At 42.2% G+C, this 13,241-nt stretch overlaps 1 protein-coding gene across 8 annotated transcripts in view; it reads right to left on the bottom strand.

The window, feature by feature from the left end:
• CTNND2 (catenin delta 2) overlaps positions 1–13,241 on the bottom strand; it is a 3,073,686-nt gene that overhangs the window by 1,803,441 nt on the left and 1,257,004 nt on the right. For 7 of the 8 annotated variants that reach the window (XM_075314969.1, XM_075314967.1, XM_075314968.1 and 4 more), the window contains one exon: positions 571–765. The exons of the other annotated variant lie outside the window; for it this stretch is intronic. In XM_075314969.1, the coding sequence (XP_075171084.1) occupies positions 571–765 (195 nt within the window). The remainder of the gene's footprint in view (positions 1–570; positions 766–13,241) is intronic. 8 annotated transcript variants of the gene reach the window in all.

Raw genomic sequence — 13,241 nt, forward strand, 5'->3', positions numbered from 1 at the left:
GATCATCACATATCGGCCGTACGACGGGGGCGGGTGTTATCGTGCTCGACATCACTAGCAATTGCTAGCAATGTCGCAGAGTGTAAAGCCCGCTTAACTCCATATAAACTTTCACCACTGGAGGCAAAGCCACAGAAACAGCCAAGTGGCTGAATTACAGTGTTTTCCTAATAAAGCACCATATTCAATGGTCAGAGACTGAACATATTTATATACACCTCAAGCATAAAAGGTTAATATGGATATAAACATGTTTATTTTTATTTATTTCAGTGTATTTTCATCCAGCAAAATGATTTGTCAGAAGTGGGGACATTTCCACAATAAACATTATAAATGAAAATGATAGTTGAACAAATGAAATAAATTAATATAAAGATTTCCAAGCGATCATGTAAACACATTATGTCAGAATAATGACATAATAAAAATCAGTATAACCACCTAAATTAAATGTCTATATTCTTCAGAACTATAAAGCAGTAAGAAATCTATTTCAATCAACATAAATTAACTAAGACGATAAAATATCTGGATAAAAATTGCATTTTATGCAATTATTGTCATTACCTGTGTTGGTGCGATATGAGGTGGTATGTGCTGGTAGTACTGGATCTCCCTGACTTTGGCTTAGGCTTCTCATTGGTGCCTTCTGATAAAGTCTGTCTTCATAAATAGGTTCAATGTGATGTTCTGGTGATTGTAATGGTCTCAGTTCAGGCACTATGTGACTGTGTTGGCTAGTGAACGATGCTCGAGATCCAGCTGGGATAAAAGTAAAATATAGCTTAGTTGAGTTTAATGAACTAGACTGCAACCTAGAAACTAGTCTACAACATAGAAACAGAAAAAACATTAGTACCTGATGTTCTGTTATCTGCATAGAAGCATAGGGCAAGATGATTACAAATCAAATTGTGTTCCTTCGTTATAGTATTAATGCAAACATTTAATCTGAATATGCTCTCCTTTAAGCCAAGATAGCACAAAAACTGTTTGTTCCGGTTGCCAGTTGGAGCAATGTAAAAATATAGTTGTGTACAGTATTGATAAGAGTTAAGCGGGCTTTACACGCTGCGATATATCTAACGAGATGTCGGCGGGGTCACGTCGTAAGTGACGCACATCTGGCATCGTTAGTGATATCGTAGCGTGTGACAGCTATGAACGAGCAGAAATACTCACCTTCTCGTCCATCGCTGACACGTCGCTCATTTTCTAAAAATTGCACGTCCCGTTGTTCATCGTTCCCGGGGCAGTACACATCGCTCCGTGTGACACCCCGGGAACGATGAACACAGCTTACCTGCGTCCTGCCTGTAATGCGGAAGGAAGGAGGTGGGCGGGATGTTTACGTCCCGCTCATCTCCGGCCCTCCGCTTCTATTGGCCGGACGCTGTGTGACGCCGAACGTCCCTCCCCCTTCAGGAAGAGGATGTACACCGCCCACAGTGTTACAGCTGCGTTGGAAACGTTGTGCATAGAGATCTTGACTCTGCACGCGCAGTGCCAGCAAAAAAAATCACCTGACATAAATCGCTAACAGTGGCTGCGGCCCCTGCACTGGCCACGATAGTCAATGGAGGCAAGGGCCTGCAGACAGCAAGAAGCAGAGATCAAGCATCCGAGGGAACGAGGCACAGGTGAGAAGAATGGTGTTTTTTTTTTTTTGTGTGTGTATGTGAAGGATGTTAACCCCTTAGCGACCTATGACGTACTGGGTACGTCATGGCTCCCTGGTACTTAAGGACTCATGACGTACCCAGTATGTCATGGCGAAATCGTGGCCCCGGAGCCCCGGTGGCTGCGATCGCTTTGCAAATACCTTAGATTCGGGGAGGAGGGGACTTCTGCTTGACCTCAGGAGGGGTGGTGTCTCCCCTCCCCAGACCTACGGAGGCTGTGATTGGCTGACAAACGCCGCTCAGCCAATCACAGCCACTGTAATGTTTGAGCCATTGAAAATGGCTGAAACATTGAAATCCAGCCATGAGCAGTGCAGCTATAGCACTGATCATTGGCTGGAGCTTCGTGACCTCTGTTTCACCTGCCCCCAGCTCTGATTGGAGAGAGACCGGCCTTGTGACCGGCATCTGTGGAAGCTGAGGAGAGCGATCGGTAAGGCTGCTTTCACACTACGTTTTTTTAACATGCGTCATGAGCGTTTTTTTAACGCAAAAACGGATCCAGTGCAAATGCATTTTCATTTCAATGCATTTGCAATGAACTCGCGTCAACATGCGTTCACGTGCGTTTGCATGCGTTATAGTGAGGATCCAGCGACTTGCAGTTTTTTAACTTTTTTCAAAAACGCTACTTGTAGCATTTTTGAGCTGCGTCCAAATACTGTTTTTCACTGGATCCTGACTATACTGCATGCAAACACATATGAACGCTGGCATGCTGATAGACAGGATTCTGCTTGCTCTACTGAGCATGCCCAGAAACCAGCCTGGCGTGATCAGTCTCTCTCTCCCACTCCCTCTCTCTCTCCCCGTCCCGCTCTCTCTCCCCCTCCCTCTCTCCCCCCTCTCTCTCCTCTCTCTCTCGCCCGCCTGAGAGCGACAGACGCTCGTAACCAAGGTAAATATCGGGTAACCAAGCAAAGCGCTTCGCTTAGATACCCGATGTTTACTTTGGTTACGTGTGCAGGGAACAGGCAGCCCGGATTCTAGCAGCTGCGGACGCTCTTAACCAAGGTAAATATCAGGTAACCAAGCAAAGCGCTTCGGTTAGTTACCCGATGTTTACCTTGGTTACCAGCGTCCGCAGCTGTCAGATGCCGGCTCCCAGTCTATCACGTTCAGTTTCCCTCACTCACAATTACATGACTCCAATGCCCACCCATAAACTTCAAGTGACAGGATCCTGCAAAATAACACATGCGTTTGCATGCGTTTTTCTTTGTAAAAACAGGATCCACTTTTACAGCAAAAAAACATTCATGACGCATGTTAAAAAAAGCGTAGTGTGAAAGCAACCTTAGTTATAGCCACTGCCACCCCCTCACCCATTACTACAGGATGCGCACATTACTATAGAATAGGGACAAGTTGGGCACATGACTATAGGATGGGGACAAGGCTGGGGATATTACTAAAGGAGGGGCACAATACTATTGGATTGGGACATTACTATAGAATGGGGACAAGGCTGCGGACATTAATATAGGATGGGGACTAGGATGGGGACATTACTATAGGATGGGGACATTCCATGACTAAGACCTCTACTGGTCGAAACATGTAGGAATTTTTCCTCTGTCCATGGATTACTTTTTCTTGTCCCCCCACATAGTGGTCTGTATTTTTGTATTTTAATTTTGATACAATAAAGTTTGGAGTTTTATCACTCGAGTCTCCCTGCCAAGGCGCTGGATTTGCGTTCATTTTTGCACATTGCTATAGGATGGGGACAAGCTTGGCACATTACTATAGTATGGGGACATTACTACAAGATGAGGACAGGGATGGGGCACATTACTATAGGATGGGGACATTACTGTAGGATGGGCACATTACTACAGAATGGCACAACTATATGATGTAGACAGTACTAAAGGATAGGGAGATTGCTACAAGGGGACAAGGATGGGGAACATTATTATAAGATGGGGACAAGGATGGACACATTACTACAGGATGGGCACATTATTATAGGTTGGGGACATTACTATAGGATGGGGACAAGAATGAACACATTACTACAGGATGGGCACATTACGATAAGATGGGACAAGGAAAGGGAACATTACTATAGGATGGGGATAAGGATCAGTACATTACTGTAGGATGGGGACTAGGATGGGCACATTACAACAAGATGGGGAACATTACTAAAAGATGTTGGCCAACATTTCTATATAGTGCTAATTGTAACACTATTAGTTATAAGAAAGGGATAAAATGTAAAAGAAAAAAAAAACAAAAATCAAAATAAGGCATGACATTTGTTTTTACCATCAAAATTATTTTTTTTTATACTTAAACAAAGAATGTGCACATTTGTTATAATAAACAAGTGAAAAATGTTCAAAATCAGTGATCCAAAGGTGTGTAAAAAAATATATGGTACCAATAAAAATGTCACTTTGTCCTGCAAAGAATTCGGCCCCCCCAAATTATTTTTTTTCTTCGTGTGGCCCATACACCCAGCCGAGTTTGAGACCCCTGGCATAATGCAAGATCCATAAAGGCGTGGTTGAGTGAAACTGAGGTAGAAATATTTGACTAGCCTGAACAGAGCTCTGACGTCAACCCCAGCGAACACCTTTGGGATTAATTAGAAGAGAAAATAAAAGCCAAGATCAGTGGCTGACCTTACAAATAATAATATAATAGTTATTTGGCCAAGCATAGTGGTATTATTCAAAATAATTATTGTGTAGCATTTTGTTTGCAAAAGTATATACAGTAGGTAATATTTAGTCCTACTATAGTGTCAACAATACTTCTTGGTCTGCGAGAAGTAGTAAGATGGCAACCATAGTGGACATTATTAGGCTAATCCTGCAAAAATAACCAATAAGCTCATGAAATTCTGTATCACTGTAAAATAATGGCAATGGATGATTAATGGAGTTTCCACAATCTCAATGACCTACATATACAGCAATCTGCTGCAGGTATATGACCTTATGACATAAATGTATGTTAAATTATTCCAAGGGGTTAATGTGAAAAGGAAGATGTGTGCAATAAATCTCTTGGAGTGGTAAACAAGAATTTGGGATATAGTAGGCAGTGTTACTAATCAAGTTGGTTTGACTGTCATAAGAAATAGGCAGTTGAAGAAGTGAGTTAGATATTTTTTTAGATTCTCAATTTTAAACCCTTTACCTTCAAGCCCGTTTTTACTTAAATGAGCAGACCATTTTTTGCAATTTTGAACAGTGTCACTTTGACAGGTTCCAACGCTGGAACACTTGTTAATAAATAAAAGTTACCACTTTACTACATCAGTACAATTTTTGAAACATATTTTTTTTGTTACGAAGTTAGAAAGGTTCAAAGTATATTAACAGTTTCTCATTTTCCAACACAATTTACAGTCATTTTTTTTAGAGACCACATCACATTTGATGAGACATTGAGAGGCCTAGGCGACAGAAAATACCCAAAAGTGACCCCATTCTAAAAACTGCACCCTTCAAACTGCTCATAAACACATCCAAGAAGTTTATTAACTCTTTAGGTGCTTCACAGGAACCAAAGCAATGTAGAAGAAAAAAATGAAAATTGTACTTTTTCCCACAAAAATGTTACTTTAGCCATGAAATTGTGCATTTTCACAAGGGTAAAAGAGAAAATGTACCATTCAATTTGTGGTGGAAATCTACTGTTTGGGTGCACTGGGGGGTCAGAAGGGAAGGGGCACCATTTGAATTTTTTAATGCAAAATTATCTGGAATCATTAGCAGATGCCATGTCGTGTTTGGAGAGCCGCTGATGTGCCTAAATATTGGAGTTCCCCCACAAGTGTCCCTACTTTGGAAAATAGACTCCTCAAGGAATGTAAATGTTTGCTGCACACCTTGAATCCCCAGGTGCTTCACAGAATTTTATAACGCTGAGCTGTGAAAATTAAAAAAAAAATGCATTTTTACGACAAAATTGTTACTTCAACCAAATAGCGTTTCTTCACAAGGGTAACAGGAAAAAATGCACCAAACAATTTACTGTGCAATTTCTCCTGAGTACACTGATACTTCATATGTAGTGGAAATCAACTGTTGAGTGCACGGCAGGGCTTGGAAGGGAAGGAGTGCCATTTCACCTTTGGACTGCTAAAATAGTTGCAATCATTAGCGGATGCCATATTGCGTTTGGAGAGCCCCTGATGTGCCTAAACATTAGAGCTTTATCTAGATGTTTGGTGAGCACCAGGTGCTTCACAGAATTTTAAAATATTGAACCATGAAAATAAAAAAATACATTTTTATCCTCAAAAATGTTGATTTAACCCAAATTTCAGGTTTTCAAAAGGAGAATAGGTAAAAAAAGGACCCATAATGTGTTACATAATTTTGCCTGAATATGGCAATATCTCACATGTGACTGTACAGTACTGTTTGGCTGCACCACAGGACATTTCATGCCCAGTACATTGTAGTGCCCGTAGACTGTGCCCAGCTCATGCTTCTGGAAACCTGCAACCCGTACATTTAGACGGGCTCTTCTCAGTACAATAATGTCAAACATGTAGATGCTAACTGTGGTTTAGGCACATTGTAGGGCTCAGATGAGAGGGCATTTGGATTTGGGAGTGCAGATTTTGCTGAATTTAATTTCTTTAGGGTTGCAAGCTTTAACATTTTTCCACAGCCTTTGTGCTACCAGTAACATGGAAGCCCAATATATTTCAATTAACGATGATAGACATGAGTGCATGAGTGGGGACGTGTGTTCTTGTGGAATGGGTTTGGAGTTTCAAACAGTTTGGATCAGGTCACATTTATCTTGTGCTCTATGGTGAGAATTTTTATTCGGGTTTCTATCTACATCTCTGAAATAAGTGATTTAAGTGAAACCCGAGACGGATACATTTACTAATGCAGCAGCAGAGTTAAGCTGGGTTCACGCATAGCGACAGCGACAACGACGTCGCTGTTACGTCACCATTTTCTGTGACGCAACAGCGACCTAGTAAGTCGCTGTTATGATCGCTGCTTAGCTGTCAAACATAGCAGACGCAGCAGCGATCATAACGACACGCGTCGCTGTGGAAGCCATACTGCACTTGGTAACTAAGGTAAATATCGGGTAACCATTACCCGATATTTACCTTGGTTACCAGTGCACACGCTTAGCGCTGGCTCCCTGCTCTCCTAGCCAGGGTACACATCGGGTTAATTACCCAATGTGTACTCCGGCTCCGGCTCCGTGTGCAGGGAGCCAGCGCTAAGCGGTGTGCTCTTCCGCTGCCAATGCCGGCTCCCTGCTCACGTAGCTGGAGTACACATCGGGTAATTAACCTGATGTGTACTTTGGCTAGGAGTGCAGGGAGCAGGGAGCCGGCACTCGCAGCGTAAGAGCGGCGGTGCTAGTAACTAATGTAAATATCGGGTTACCAAGGAAAGGGCTTCTTGATTACCCGATGTTTACCGTGGTTACAGCTTACTGCAGGCTGCCTGACGCCGGCTCCTTCTCCCTGCTTGCTTCAGTTCGTCGCTCTCTTGCTGTCACACACAGCGAAGTGTGCTTCACAGTGGGAGAGCGACGAGCAAAAAATGAAGCAGGACATTCAGCAACGAGCGGCAACCTCACAGCAGGGGCCAGCTCGTTGCTGGATGTCACACACAGCAACAGCGACGGGACATCGCTGCCACGTCACAGAAAATGGTGACGTAGCAGCGACGTCATTGTCGCCGTCGCTGTGTGTGACACCACCTTTACTCTGGACTCTGTTTGGCTCTGTTCACCTGTGTCCATCTTTTCAAAGATAGAAAACATTTGATGACCGCACTTTTGTGCATGCCTAAAAAGAGGTGTAAAAAGGTGGACACCACCGGACATGAGGTTAAAGTGACTCCCTTTGCCTCATTACAGTGAATTTTCAGTTGAGAATTTTGTCTGAATCACGTTTTTCAGAGATTTAGAGTTTGTGCCCACTATCGGAACACGATGCGTCCTGGACGCATCATGTTTTCTCCTGAGGAGACACAAGTGTTCTTCACAGTAGACCTCAGCTGTCCATGCCTACGATCAGGCTTTGGGGCGCTGTGGGACTTTTACTCTGTTTTCCCTGTGGAGAAAACTCTCATTTCTGCAAGCACAAATTCACATGCTGCAGTTAGGGAAGCTGTGCTGCATGTCAGTTTACGATTAGAAGAAAAGAAGCACAGTGGGCATGGGATTACTATAAATACCATCCACTGTGCTTGTACTGTACATTGCAGCATTTTGGAAGCAGCGAAAACATGCTGTGTCCAAAATGCTGCTATTCCTGATAGTGGGCATGTACCCTTACACATAATCACAGTGTAAGCACTCAGCATAGCACGCAGGATAAATATGAGCAGCGCCATACTGTGATGTTTCAGAGGAAGAATAAAGAAATCATTAGCAGTTGAAGAATTGACCTTATTTATTCATTTTTTACGACATTCACTTTGCGGTATAAATGAGAAAGCAGCTTTACTCCTCGATTACAGCAATACTAAATTTCTATAATTTTTTTAAGTTTGGTGACTATCACACTAAAAACGCTTTTTAACAATATAATGTTTTTTTTTGCATCTCTGGATTTTGAAGGCTATAGATTTTTTTATTTTACTGCAGACAGTCATGTGAGAGCTTGTTTTTTGTTGGATGAGTTGGAGTTTTTATTAGCACCATCTTTGATCACATAATATTTTTTGATCGCATTCTATTCCACATTCTGTGAGGCAGAATCAAGAAGAAACAGCAGCTCAGTAACAGGTTTTTTTTTTTTTACGCTGTTCATCGTGCCATAAAAGTAAGACAATTTTATTCTTCGGGTCAGTACAACTACAGCAGTATCACATTTATATAGTTTTTTTTATATTTTGACACTATTACACCATCAAAACTATTTTATAGAAAAAAAAACAGTTTTTGCATTGCTGTATTCTGAGAGATATAACTTTTTATTTTTTTGCTGATGGAGCTGTATGGCAGCTTGGTTTTTGCAGAACAAGATGTACTGTTTTTATTTAACTGTAAAAAATAGCTGTACTATTTTTATTTATATATGACTTTTTAATCGTGTTTTATTCCACTTTTTTTTCAGGTGTATGTTGAAAAGACATAGTTTTTGCTACTTTTTTATATTTGTTATGGTGTTCACTGAACGGGTTAATTATTGTTTATTAGTGTGACAGTTTTATAGATCGGGTTTTTACGTATGTGGCAATTCCTTATAAGTGTATTTTTTTTTTTACACCAATATAACTATTGTTTGGGGTTTTTTTTTACTTTTTTGTTCATTATTTTCAGATTTTGTTTTTAGATTATTATTTTTTTTTTCACTTTTTCACTTAGTCCCTTTATGGGACTTTACCCAACAGTACTCTGATTGCAGCTGCAATGTTCTGCAGCGCTTGATCACTGCAGAATATTGCATCTGTTAGAGCTGCACAGTGAAAGCCTGAAGTGATCATGCTGCAGGCATGATCACTCCGGATTTCCATAGCGAATTTCATGACGACCTCTGGTAAGCATGACAATGATCAGGCCCTTGTGATTACATCACGGTGGCACAAATTGGAGGGGAACCGATCGAAGCGGAGGAGAGCATGAGCCCTCTCCCAATCCCCTAAGTGCTGCGATCGATATCAATTATAAGCAAAAGGCTCCCTAACACCATACAGATGGTAATGTGGGTATGGATTCTGCCAAATCCCCACATAGCACAAACTCAACACCATAGTATATGAAAGAGAACATAGAGTTTTTAAAGTGCAAATTGGTACAAAAAGTTTAATAAGACACAAGGTGAACATCCATTAGCAATAAAAACAAAGTAAAAAGCCAGGACCAGGCCCATAATATACATCACTGGGGATTCACGATGCACATTACATGTTAAAGGGAATATAAAATGAGACAATATTAGCATATAATAACTCCATATTGGAGTATACCTATGGTGAACATGGCATCACAAAATCCAATAAGAAGGATTATGGCATACAAACAGATAGTAATGAGGGTAAGATATATACCAACAGCGATGGTCAGGCTGGATATAAAGGCCGGTCACTGAATGAAAGCCTCAGAAAAAACGCCCAACATACGTTTCGATATATTGGTGTTAAATCTTCATCAGGGGAGAGGCGCCATACTTGTGTCCCCAAATACGCCGGGTTTAAATAGCAGCGGTAGCTCTAAAAAATACCCGGAAGTCTCGGAGTGGCACACGCGCTGACACACAGGTCAAGTCCTGCAAGACACCCTCTGTCACATCATGATCGCACATGCGTGGGAGTGAGGACGTGTCAGCATGGCTCCGGCACAAGGACGAGATGTCTAGACAGTGGCAGCCATGCAAGCAGGACAGGTCCCGGAGTCAGCACGTTCGCAGAGAGACAACCAGGTAGTACAGAATGTCCGCTGTGCAAATACATAATAAACTGAATTAACAGTGTGCCGCTGTATACGGGATTCATAATATATTTCTTCCCCATATATTATAATCTTTAATTTTCTATTCAATGTTTATTCAATCTCATTCTTTATTTTTCTTGTGAATCTCAATATTAACCCCTTTAGCCCCCGGTCACTTTCCGTTTTTGCGTTTTTGTTTTTTGCTCCCCTTCTTACAAGAGCCGTAACTTTTTTATTTTTCCGTCAATAATGCCATATAAGGGCTTGTTTTTTGCGGGATGAGTTGTATTTTTAAATGAAACCATAAGTTTTACCATATAGGGTACTGGAAAACAGCAAAAAAGTTCCACGTGTGGAAAAACTGCAAAAAAAGTGTGATCGCACAATAGTTTTTGGGATGTTTTATTCACCGTATTCACTATATGGTAAAACTGATGTCTGGGAGTGATGCCTGAGATTGGTGCGAGTTTATAGACACCAAACATGTAAAGGTTTACTTGTATCTAAGGGGTTAAAAAAATTTACAAGCTTTCAATAAAAGTGGCGTACATTTTGCGCCATTTTCCGAAACCCGTAACGTTCTCATTTTTTGGGATCTATGGCTCAGTGATGACTTATTTTTTGCATCTTGAGTAGAGTTGAGCGCGGTTCGTGGTTCGTGGTTCTCCAGTTCGCGGCTCGAGTGATTTTGGGGCATGTTCTAGATCGAACTAGAACTCGAGCTTTTTGCAAAAGCTCGATAGTTCTAGAAACGTTCGAGAACGGTTCTAGCAGCCAAAAAACAGCTAAATCCTAGCTTGGTTTCTGCTGTAATAGTGTAAGTCACTCTGTGAATCAAACTATTATCACATTTCAGTGTATAGTGTGCGTGAACAGCGCCTTCAGATCACTGCTGTTTCTATAATGGCGATCGCCATTTTTTTTTTTTTTTTCTTGTCCTCCTTCCCTAAGCGCGCGCGTCTTGTGGGGCGGGCCAGCATGTCAGCCAATCACAGACACACACACACCTAAGTGGACTTTGAGCCAGAGAAGCAACGGCATGTGTGATAGGATCTGCATGTCACATGTCCCTGCATTATAAAACCGGACATTTTCTTCACGAACGCCATTATCTGCCTTCTGCGTCTTTGGTGTCAGACATCAGTGTCGCAGCTCCGTCCTCCTGAGTCCTATAGCCGATACAGCTGTATGCGCTGCATACACAGCGTTAGACAGCTTAGGGAGAGCACATTCTAGCAGTCCTTTTAAGGGCTCAAAGCGGCAGGGTCAGAGAGCCATAAGTGACAGGTCCTGCAAACAGCAACAGCGTCTGTGTAGCCCAGGTCAGGGATTTCCTCCCTGCATTTCACCATTAGGAGGGAATAGAAAGGCAGGCTTCCATTCCTCTACCCAGAGCACCACAATCCTGCCACTGTACCCTCTTGTCCTCTGCACACTCCAACTCATTCTAAGTAAGCCATTATACTAGCAAACATTCAGTGTACCTAGTGGCATCCTATACGTGGCTATTGGACTTTGCTATAGTCCCACTAGTGCAAAGACATTTGCAGAGCACGTCTGCCTGCATTGCACACTACAACTTTTTTAAACTAAGCAATTTTACTAGCAAACACTCAGTGTACCTAGTGGCATCCTATACGTGGCTATTGGACTTTGCTATAGTCCCACTAGTGCCAAGACATTTGCAGAGCGCATCTGCCTGCGTTGCACACTCCAACGAATTATAACTAAGCCATTATACTAGCACACACTCAGTGTACCTAGTGGCATCCTATACGTGGCTATTGGACTTTGCTATAGTCCCACTAGTGCAAAGACATTAGCAGAGCACGTCTGCCTGCATTGCACACTCCAAGTTTTTTAAACTAAGCAATTTTACTAGCAAACACTCAGTGTACCTAGTGGCATCCTATACGTGGCTATTGGACTTTGCTATAGTCCCACTAGTGCAAAGACATTTGCAGAGCACGTCTGCCTGCATTGCACACTACAACTTTTTTAAACTAAGCAATTTTACTAGCAAACACTCAGTGTACCTAGAGGCATCCTATACGTGGCTATTGGACTTTGCTATAGTCCCACTAGTGCCAAGACATTTGCAGAGCGCATCTGCCTGCGTTGCACACTCCAACTAATTATAACTAAGCCATTATACTTGCACACACTAAGTGTTTTTTAGTGGCATCCTATACGTGGCTATTGGACTTTGCTATAGTCCTACTAGTGCCAAGACATTTGCAGAGCGCATCTGCCTGCGTTGCACACTCCAACTAATTATAACTAAGCCATTATACTAGCACACACTCAGTGAACCTAGTGGCATCCTATACGTGGCTATTGGACTTTGCTATAGTCCCACTAGTGCCAAGACATTTGCAGCACGTCTGCCTGCGTTGCACACTCCAACTAATTATAACTAAGCCATTATACTAGCACACACTCAGTGTACCTAGTGGCATCCTATACGTGGCTATTGGACTTTGCTATAGTCCCACTAGTGCCAAGACATTTGCAGCACGTCTGCCTGCGTTGCACACTCCAACTAATTATAACTAAGCCATTATACTAGCACACACTCAGTGTACCTAGTGGCATCCTATACGTGGCTATTGGACTTTGCTATAGTCCCACTAGTGCCAAGACATTTGCAGCACGTCTGCCTGCGTTGCACACTCCAACTAATTATAACTAAGCCATTATACTAGCACACACTCAGTGTACCTAGTGGCATCCTATACGTGGCTATTGGACTTTGCTATAGTCCCACTAGTGCCAAGACATTGGCAGCACGTCTGCCTGCGTTGCACACTCCAACTAATTATAACTAAGCCATTATACTAGCACACACTCAGTGTACCTAGTGGCATCCTATACGTGGCTATTGGACTTTGCTATAGTCCCACTAGTGCCAAGACATTTGCAGCACGTCTGCCTGCGTTGCACACTCCAACTAATTATAACTAAGCCATTATACTAGCACACACTCAGTGTACCTAGTGGCATCCTATACGTGGCTATTGGACTTTGCTATAGTCCCACTAGTGCCAAGACATTTGCAGCACGTCTGCCTGCGTTGCACACTCCAACTAATTATAACTAAGCCATTATACTAGCACACACTCAGTGTACCTAGTGGCATCCTATACGTGGCTATTGGACTTTGCTATAGTCCCA

This window comes from Anomaloglossus baeobatrachus, chromosome 6 (assembly GCF_048569485.1).
Source record: "Anomaloglossus baeobatrachus isolate aAnoBae1 chromosome 6, aAnoBae1.hap1, whole genome shotgun sequence".
Lineage (NCBI taxonomy): Eukaryota > Metazoa > Chordata > Amphibia > Anura > Aromobatidae > Anomaloglossus > Anomaloglossus baeobatrachus.